Genomic DNA, 10273 nt, shown 5'->3' with positions numbered 1-10273 from the left:
GATTGTGTAAGATATGGCCCTGTAAAAGTTGACAAAAATCTCCCTACACATTTTTACTGTTAATTTTACTTTCTTAAGCCTAACTTTACATGTAAGCCCATAATGTTTAACAATTTATGATCGTTTAACTTTTTCAACGATCAATGGAACGATAATATTGATCATTCCTCATAAATAGAAAAGTTTTTTATTTAAGCCTGTTTTATTGCCTTGCGATGAACAAAAACACATCTTGCTATTTTGTGTGTTCATATATATTCAAACCATTTATTTGCTGATCTACTCTGTAAGCGCTAGTCTGAAAAAAGGTGTATTGATTGAATCAACGGTAATTAAACTTGCTTTAACCTGTCATAGTGTGGTGGCTTACAAAATGTGAAGACATATCATTATGAATTATACAGTTTACACACCATGGACACTGGAGGATCATCGCTATACAAGGGGTCTGACCTTGTTCGTGAAATATTTTTTAAATATACATGTATGCTGATCTTCTCTTTAAGTGCTAGTTTATGATCATGACAGATAAGTTTATTGATTAAATCCATGGTAATTTATCTCCGCTGGCTTTCGAGATCAATGGCTTATTTAACATGTCAAAGTTGTGTCGGTTTACGAAAGATAAAGAGCTGATAATAATATTGAAATCTTCAGTTTACACACCATGGCCAATGGAGGAGCATCGCTAAACAAGGGGTCTGAATTATCCATGGTGAATTATCTCCGGCTTTCGAAATCACTGGCTTATTTAACATGTCAAAGTTGTGTCGGTTTACAAAAGGTAAAGAACTGAATATACATTGTTACAGTTATACAGTTTTCACACCATGGCCACCGGAGGATCATCGCTATACAAGGAGTCTGACCTTGTTCATGACTACGGTTGTTCCAAGTGTGAGGAACATGACATTAACACTTATGCGCAACACTTCTGTACAGAGTGTGAACACTATCTGTGTGACAAATGTGTGAAGCTACATAATGGATATCATAAAACACATACCGTGTATGGACGTGGTGACATTCAGAAGTGGGCGGGGTACGCCATGGCCATGTGCGACCAACATGGCAACAAGCTGGAAGTCCATTGCGATGACCACCAGGATTTGTGCTGCCACGTTTGTGTAGCACTCAACCACAGGTGCGTTCTGTTAAAAAGTAGTGTGATAAATCATTTATTGATACAAGTTGGACTGAATTGAACATATTTTCGGGGTTAATGAAAACAAACAAACACACAACTGATAATAAATCAAGCATTTTCATATGTATATTGGGTAGAAAATGATAAGATGTACTAAAAGGGTTTTATACTTATATGTGTATTTACCAGGCTATGTAGCAGCATCAGTCACCTGCCTGACCTGGCCAGAAACTTCCTAAAAACAGCAGAGTTCAAGCAACTGCCAGCAGCAGTTGACATGATGAGGAACAGGCTGGATGAGCGCATAAAAACAAGGATGAAATATCAAGCCTCACTGAATGACACGTACAAGGACATATTGGCTGAAATCAGGGCTCTTCGCAAAGAGATGAACAAGATTTTGGACCAGCTTGAAAAAAAGACAGTTAAACAGTTGGATAGCATGATCACTTGTTTAGAAACAAATATAAAAGTAGATATAGACGCTTGTACCCATATGCATGACCAACTGAAGACCATGATAGAAAAATGCCAGCAAATGACAGGCAAACATAAGGAGACAAATTCTTACATTGGCTACAGAAAATGTCAGTACAAGCTGGCAATAGCAGAGGATCAAGTGCATAGAATGCAGTGTAAGCCTGCACAAAGAATCTGTTTTGAGCCTAACATCAGTTTACAACCGTTTCTCAGTAACTTACATGTGTTTGGGACCATACAAAAAATTGAAATAATACAAGCGTTCAATGTTCTAGCATTAAAGCATTATCATGTAGGTATAGAAACAGATACCTTTAGCCCCTCTATTGTAGGTATATGTGAGTTGCCCAGCGGGGGCCTTCTTATTGCTGACAATAACAACTACAGCGTGAAACATTTGAATAGCGAATATGTCGTCACTGCTAGCTGTGATTTTCCTGCTCCTCCAGAACATTTGTGTCGCATATCTGGAAATGAAGTAGCTGTAGTAGTTAGTGATTCCAATCGGCATGAAGTCCACTTCATCCACATAACCAGAGGAAAGCTACAGCGAGTGAGAAAATTCACAACAAACCACCGATGTGTCTGCATTGCCCATGACCAGGGTCAGTTGTATGTGAGCTCATGGAATATCCTGTATCAGTATAACATGAATGGCAAGATAATCAGAAATATTTATGAAGACAAGTCTATTGGTTTGACCGTTAGAAGGTTTGTTGTTAGCCCTGATGGGGAGAGAATATATGTTACAAGTTACAATGAACATAAATTGATAACACTTGATAAGACTGGAAACGTGCTATCTTCCTTAGAAGATACTGATTTAAAATATCCAAGTGGACTATGTGTCAGTCCCCATGGCCATGTTTTTGTGTGTGGGCTGGGTTCTAACACTGTGTTACAGATGGACAGGGAGGGGACACAGAAGGTGGCCACATTAGTGAGGAAGGCTGATGGAGTGTCGAAACCTCAGTCACTGTGCTTCAGTGAGAAAACCTCAAGTCTCCTTGTTGGGAATGATCATATTACGAGTGTTTGTATCCAACTAACAAGTGACGTCTGAAAGTGTTGAAAGTTTATGTGACATTGATTCTTTAAGGATAATTATCTTAAAAAGTATTCGTCTTTGAATTTAACAGCAATCGATAAGATGATTATACCATTTTGTTGTTGATTATGTCAAACAAGTTCATGTTGTCTATGACAAAGTACGGTGCAAGACAGGCAATGTTTTGTTTAAAATGAATAATGAAATGATATGCATCACTATTATATGTTAAATACATAAATATATATATTTGACTTTCTTCTAAATACCCTTTAAATTAGTAAAAAGGTAAGGAACATTTAAAACATATTTAAGTTAGGTTTGAAGAGCATGAAAAATGTTTATCTTCATAATCTTTACTATAAGACGTCCTTAATATTCACCGGGCTCTTGTTTCTCATACTTTGATACTAAGTGTTGCAGGTTTAAGTATCATATTTCATTGATGACTTGCTTTAGCTTTATTGTATAAAGTTAAAACGCTGCCTACGCGGGCTAGACGCATTCATCGATAACACATCCACTCATGCACTTAATTAAAAAAATATTATTCAAACAGAATTGAGAGTAGTAAACCTTGAGCATTGATACCGTTCCTGTGCTAATCTTATAAATTGATCATTCATATGTCACAAGACACCTCTAACCCACAACTGTGATGAAGGCATCCAACTCGATGCTGTAATAGAGGTCTTTAAAGCCCCTTGCGCCTCTATGTACGGTTCTCGAATGATAATTAACATGACGCTTAAACGGAACTAAAGACACACACACTAACACACTTCAAAAAAGGAACCAAAGGCCACTCACAACATTTCAAGGGAGGCGAAGACCACAAACGCATTAATTTTGGGGAACCGACTACTATTATCAAACAATGTTAATGAAACCAAGGGCCTCTAACAGCTCTATGTGAGGTAATCAAATAACATTAACGGGGCACTAAGAAGGAACCGCGAAAAGACACGCGAACACGAACACTAAACACACTACAGTAATGTAACCAAAGGCCACTGACAAGCCTGGAACCCAAGTTGTCTAACGAACCTACATAAGGAAACCGTAGACAACTTACGCCACAATGAAAGGGAGAAGAAGGATGGGCACTCACCAATAAGAAAACCAAGGACATGTAGAACGACACTGTTTTAGTGATCAAATGCAGATCACGCACCACTCTAAGTGAAATTGCAGTCACTAATATGCCAATGTAGGAATAATCGAATGGCTCTATCCTAACACGGGATTGTAAGAGATAGGACGGCTACTAATGCGTCACTGGGTAAGGGGACTTAAGGCAACCAGCGCACCTCAAAAGAAATCAATTGCGTATATTTGTAGCATACCTGCAAGATTATAAACATTTAACAAAACACATTTTCAAGAGATCAAAGGATGAACGACTGAAAAAAGCTGACGGTAAAATATATAAACATATCCGCACCAATGACTGTATGTTTTGATCGTCATTTTTTGCCCGAAAATGAGAGTTGCGAATGGCATTTAGAGGATATTTTCTCTTACAGAACGGATCAAAATGATAAGTTATAGGTTAAGTAGGTGATTCGATATAAGATGTACGTGGCAAAAGAAACCTTAAAAACATATCAATTTTAAATATGAAATATTTAATAGGTTTTTAAATAGCGTTGCACCAATTATTTATTGCGCGAAGTGTACCTCTTGGATGTATAATGCCCGTATAGTATACCGTTTTATAAATCATATCTCAAAAGAGTATCATGTTTAATGTTTCGTAAAGTTATTTAATTACTGTAATTATGTATGTTTAATAAAAAGGATAAAAAATGGCCGAGTATTACGCATTCAGCTTATCGCAAACGCCATCCCTAGCTGTCTTTTCAGTTTTCCATCTTGTGTACCACCTCGAAAGGTACCAAAAGTATGTCAGACTCCATTGATATCGACTCCAAGCAGTAGCAGTTGGTCCAATTGGGAGCCCTTCTACCACCACCATCCATTAAGCAAGATTTTGACATTTCGGGTCGTCTGTTGTCAATTTTTCTTTATGCTTTATACATGTACTTTCTTAGCCTTTTTACCGAAGAGCTCCCTTTTAACCGAAATGACCGGAAAGATAATCGCGTTATTTTAACTCAGGTGAGTAAATTATTGAGCACGTTCAAAAAATGGGTTTGAGCCAACCTTCTCAGCTGAGAGCGTTATTCTTACTGAGCATGTTATTGAGTGAATGGCCTTTGTGTTTTTGAAAGATTTTGACAATATTTCTAAGAAAACTTATTTCAACGAAAACTAATTATAGCAAAAAAATACTTGATTAATTGTTACAAGGCAATGAATTGTACTGAAGTACATTTTTGGATGTATAATGGTTTCCCCTTGAAATCTAGACCAAAGGTTTTAACCAACATATTCAATGATATAATGTAGTTTAAAATGTGCAAAACATGCATTTTTTCAATAATTTTTTATTTTTCAAATGCATAGGAGAAAATGAGTTAAGATTGAGATTGAGAATTGACTTAAGTATTTTCGTGATATCGGGGCCTGGGCTCGCGATCGTCAATTGCCGCCGGTACCTGTATATACATTTCACGCTGCAGAATTAGTACAAACATCAAGTTAATACATGGTTCATTCCCTTTTTTGCGGACCGCGAAGTATCTATCTCGTCCTAAACAAAAACGAGTGCTGGAAGTGCTCTTATAGTTTGTCATATGAGTAGATGAAACGCCGTCTTTGTTTATGAGTAAGTGCACCCCTATCACTCAACAAATTACGGCATCATTAAAACAGGATTTATACATCACGTCAAAAAACTTTCATTGACGATTCTTTGTACCAAGTTGTATGGACTTTGACCTTTAATCATGTTTTAGGAGGAACGTGGTCATGTTTCTGAAGGCTTAGGTGTTGTAACAGTTCTTGTGTACACAAATGTTTTATCCACAAACAATCAACAATGCACATTCGCCAGGTTTTGTCTTCTACCTACAATTTCTCGAAACAGCCCTCTGTAACTTGATTTGGCTAAGCTCAATACTAAGATTGTATATAAATTGTGTTATATTTACATTCGTTATAGTTCTCTTTCAACATTCGCGACATTAAAAAGATTAGAAACATTCATAACATTCGAGACATTCAAAGTATCAACAACATTCGCGACATTAGAAACATTCACACCATTCGAGACATTCAAAGTTTCCACAACATTCCCGACACTAACAATATTAGAAACATTCACAATATTCCCGACACTAATAAGATTAGAAATATGCAAAGTTTACACAGCAATCACGACGTTCACGACACTCGCGATATGCACAATATTCCCAACATTCGTACCATTTGCAATATTCCATAACAATGAAAACATTCGCGACATTTGTTAACGTCATGAATGCAGTGAAAATAGGAATTTTAGCGAATGTCGTGAATGATTCGAATGTTGTGAATGTTGCTCGGTGCATTCCAAGTGAATGTCACGAATGTCGTACATTTCTATATTTGAATGTCGAATGTCGATTGGTGAATGTTCAGCCAACTTTACACACCCGGGAAGGTTGGCCGTTTACTCGTTATCATTTTGGAAATTAGTATTTGGCTGCGTTCACTATATAAATAAGAGGTGCACTGTTTCACTTACAACCTTAAAAATTAAGCATAATGTCGACACGGCTGCGAATTCACATTTGGACCACCTCAGCTATTTTCCATAAAAAAAACGGACAATTTTCAGTGCCAGTATTCTTAACAATTAAGTACGCTACAAGCAGATCACGTAGTTATGTTGATTTAGTAGTTAAATCTTAGTAAATCTTATATTTCATGCAATAATATTTTTCACTGATGAGAATCAATTATGGTTCTTAAAAAACAAAAACTCTCTAAGGGGAATAAGTTAAAAGAGAATCAATAAAAACTCCAAACATCAAAATGTAAACAAACTATTTAATCACAATTCTATTAACGCAAAGGCATGCTTCAAACAATCTAAAATCCCTAGATTATTTTGCGGTTATCAATACGCGAAATATGAAGCATAGTTTCATTGTAAATGTTCTATAATTGCTTCTTTGCATATATTAACTTTAGTATGTTTTCTAGTAAATATAAATACAATATTTTATAGTCTGATCCATTTTTAAGCATTTGCTATAAGATCTAATTAAATAACACAATAGGCTATCAGAGATATCTGTCAAATGGACTCCAGACATCGGAATGTTTACAAACTATTACATCATAGGTTTATCAGCGTAAAATCATCTTTTAAACAATCTGAAAGTCCTTCTACTTAGATTATTATCGGGGGGGGGGGGTTGTTACGTGAAACATGATAAAGAGATTCATTGAAGATTTCTAGATCTGCTTCTATACAAATCTCTTTTTTTCACTGTGTTTTAATTAGTGGAAATACAAGTTTATAAACGGATTTTGCTTTATATCTGTTTAGCATGCGGAGATCAACGTCAACCTCTTAAATAGCTTTGTTATCCTCAGTATGAAATACATGCTAAAATGAGAATATCTTTGATGGTACTTGTTTGAATGAAATATAAAAATCCATCATAACATATTGCACGTTTGAAAGTTAACAAGGATACAGTTAACAGCGTTTTTAACTAAACACAGCTTTAAACAAACGGCCCAAGAATTGACAACACGTATAGCTCATAATTGTTAAGATATTTTTCTTGAGTTAACAACAGTGTCAAACTCATCGTTGTTAACTTTAAAATATTTATATTTTGAAACGTTTGTGATCAGCTGTGTTTCAAATATGATTGAGACAACTGTCTCAGCTGTCATTGTTTGAATGAAATATATAAAGCCATCAAAACTTACTTGAGGTTTAAATGTTCACAACGATAAGGTAAACAACGTTGTTAAGATTAAAAAGGTTCTAAACAATCAGCCCCTTAGGATTAACAACACTTAAAGTTATATCAATCATCTCAACATTCTAAAGAACGAAGATAATAAATGATAAGTCTTTTTTACGTAAACCCGTTTAATTGCCTAATAAGACCATGTTTTCATGTTTATTCTAATGCGGATCATATTTCCTTTATATTATTCAAACCATAGATTGGCTAATATAGCTGGTTTATATTGAATTGATTGAATGTACCTTAATATAACTTTTCGGTCTTGCGAAATCACTGTCTTGTTTTAACCTGAAACAATTGTCGCGGCTAACATTATGTGAAGAGCTGAACATATTCAAACTCTACGTTTTACACACAATGGCCACTGGAGGAGCATCGCTATACAAAGGATCTGATCTTATTCATGACTACGGATGTTCCAAGTGTGAAGAACATGACCGTAACACTGAAGCGCAGCACTTCTGTCAAGAGTGTGAACACTATCTGTGTGACAATTGTGTGAAGCTTCATAATGGATATCATAAAAAACATACCGTGTACGGACGTGGTGACATTCAGAAGTGGGCAGGGTTCGCTCTTGACAAATGTGACCAACATGGCAACAAGCTGGAGGTCCACTGTGATGACCACCAGGAATTGTGCTGCCACGTTTGTGTAGCACTCAACCACAGGTTATAACAGTTATAAAGTATGACAATGTACATTATTGTCATAACCTTGAAATGCATCATAATTAAAAGAAAATCAATAGCCAATTGTATAAAACTACATAAGTTGTCCAAAGGTTGAATTTTAGAAGTGTGCACATAAAAGCAAATTGATTGGTCAGCAGTAATAAATAAACATTTTGGCTAATATTAACCAAAACAAAAAAATAACCAATGGAATACAATTTGCTGCTGATGTTATAATTTTTATATGTAAAATGAAATTACAAGTTATATTTGAATTTACAATTGACTGTTTCTATTTGTGATAATTTAAACAAACACACAACTGATATGCCTTCTGTTTTGTGTTTTCCTTATTATGTTTTCCCTTTAAATATTATATGCATTTACACATTTATCTTAGCAAGATAAAAATGAAATATACTATAAGGATTATATTCTTTAATCTGTGTGTATTTATCAGGCAGTGTAGCAGCATCAGTCACCTGCCTGACCTGTCCAGGGACTTCCTAAAAACAGCAGAGTTCAAGCAGCTTCCAGTAGCAGTTGACAAGATGAGGAGCAGGCTGGGTGAGCTCACGAATGCTAGATTGAAATATCAAGCCTCACTGACGGACATGTACAAGGACATTTTGGCTGAAATCAAGGCTCTCCGTAAAAAGATGAACAACATTTTGGATCATCTTGAGAAAAAGACAGTTAAAGAGTTGGATAGCATGATCAAGGGTTTAGAGACAAATATAAAAGTAGATATAGACGCTTGTACCCATATGCATGACCAGTTAAAGACCATGATAAAAAAAGTCCAGCAGATGACAGGCAAACATAAGGAGACAAATTCTTACATTGGCTACAGAAGATGTCAGGACAAGCTGGACAAAGCAGAGGAACAGATGCAAACAATGCAGAGAAAGCCTGAACCAAGAATAAGTTTTAAACCTGACAGCAGTTTACAACCATTTCTCAATAACTTACATGTGTTTGGGTCCATTGAAAAATTTGAAATATTACATGTATACAAGGCTCTGGACTTTAAGACATATTATGTCAAAGAAAACGATAACTTTAGATTCTCTATCGTGGGTATATGTGAGTTGCCCAGCGGGGATCTTGTGATTGCCAACAAAAAAAACAGCAAAGTGATTTTTTTGAATAGACAGTACGACGTCACTGCTAGTTGTGATCTCCCCTTTCCTCCAGAAGATTTGTGTCTCATATCTGGAAATGAAGTAGCTATATCCGTTAATGATTCTATACGGCATGAAGTCCACTTCATCAATGTGACCAGAGGAAAGCTACAGAAAGTGACACATTCTACAACGGTCCACTGGTGCTTCTCCGTTGCCTACCACCAGGGCCGGCTGTTTGTGAGTTCAGGGAATACCCTTTACCAGTACAACATGGATGGCAATATAATCACAAAGATTTATGAAGACAAATCCATTGGCTTGACCGTAAATAGGTGTGTTCTTAGTCCCGATGGGGAGAGAATTTATGTTACAAATTACTTGCGACATAAATTGATCACTCTTGATAAAACTGGAAAAGTGTTATGTTCATTGGAAGATACTGAATTAGAAAATCCAAGTGGATTATGTATCAGTCCCCGTGGTCATGTGTTTGTGTGGGGGATGAAGTCGGACACTGTGATACAGGTGGATAGGGAGGGCACACAGAAGATGGCCACATTGGTCAGGAAGGCCGATGGCTTGTCGAAACCTCAGTCACTGTGCTTCAGTGAGCAAACCTCAAGTCTCCTTGTTGGAAATACTCGTATTATAAGTGTGTGTATCCAACTAACAAGTGGTGTCCGAAAGTGTTGAAAATTTATGTGACATTGATTCTTATTGTATAACTATTTTTAAAAGTTTCCCTCTTTGGATTAAACAGCAATCGATAGGATGTTTATAGTTGATTTTGTTGCTGATTATGTCAAACAAGTTTATGTTGTCTATGACAAAGTACGATACAATACTTACAATATTTGTTTAAAAATGTATGATGAAATGGTATGCTTTATTATTATATGATCAATACATAAATAAATATC

At 36.0% G+C, this 10273-nt stretch overlaps 2 protein-coding genes across 2 annotated transcripts; both read left to right on the top strand.

Moving 5' to 3' along the window:
• The first annotated feature begins 226 nt into the window (after positions 1-226).
• On the top strand, positions 227-2952 carry LOC128235153 (uncharacterized). Its single transcript, XM_052949893.1, has 2 exons — positions 227-1144; positions 1337-2952. The coding sequence occupies exons 1-2, from the start codon at positions 831-833 to the stop codon at positions 2688-2690; spliced, it is 1668 nt and encodes a 555-aa protein (XP_052805853.1). The 5' UTR covers positions 227-830; the 3' UTR covers positions 2691-2952.
• A 4922-nt stretch (positions 2953-7874) lies between these two features.
• Positions 7875-10273, top strand: LOC128236110 (uncharacterized). The gene is made up of 2 exons (XM_052950968.1): positions 7875-8223; positions 8687-10273. Exons 1-2 carry the CDS (start codon positions 7910-7912, stop codon positions 10044-10046), a joined length of 1674 nt encoding a protein of 557 aa, XP_052806928.1. The 5' UTR covers positions 7875-7909; the 3' UTR covers positions 10047-10273.

The sequence above is a fragment of the Mya arenaria genome, chromosome 5 (genome assembly GCF_026914265.1).
Source record: "Mya arenaria isolate MELC-2E11 chromosome 5, ASM2691426v1".
NCBI classification, from domain to species: Eukaryota; Metazoa; Mollusca; class Bivalvia; order Myida; family Myidae; genus Mya; species Mya arenaria.
This window is presented reverse-complemented; position numbering and strand designations above follow the sequence as displayed.

Coding starts and splice junctions, on each gene's coding strand:
- LOC128235153 (XM_052949893.1), top strand. CDS start 831: ATGGCCACCGGAGGATCATCGCTATACAAGGAGTCTGACCTTGTTCAT. Junction 1,145..1,336: donor TGTGTAGCACTCAACCACAG/GTGCGTTCTGTT, acceptor TGTATTTACCAG/GCTATGTAGCAGCATCAGTC.
- LOC128236110 (XM_052950968.1), top strand. CDS start 7,910: ATGGCCACTGGAGGAGCATCGCTATACAAAGGATCTGATCTTATTCAT. Junction 8,224..8,686: donor TGTGTAGCACTCAACCACAG/GTTATAACAGTT, acceptor TGTATTTATCAG/GCAGTGTAGCAGCATCAGTC.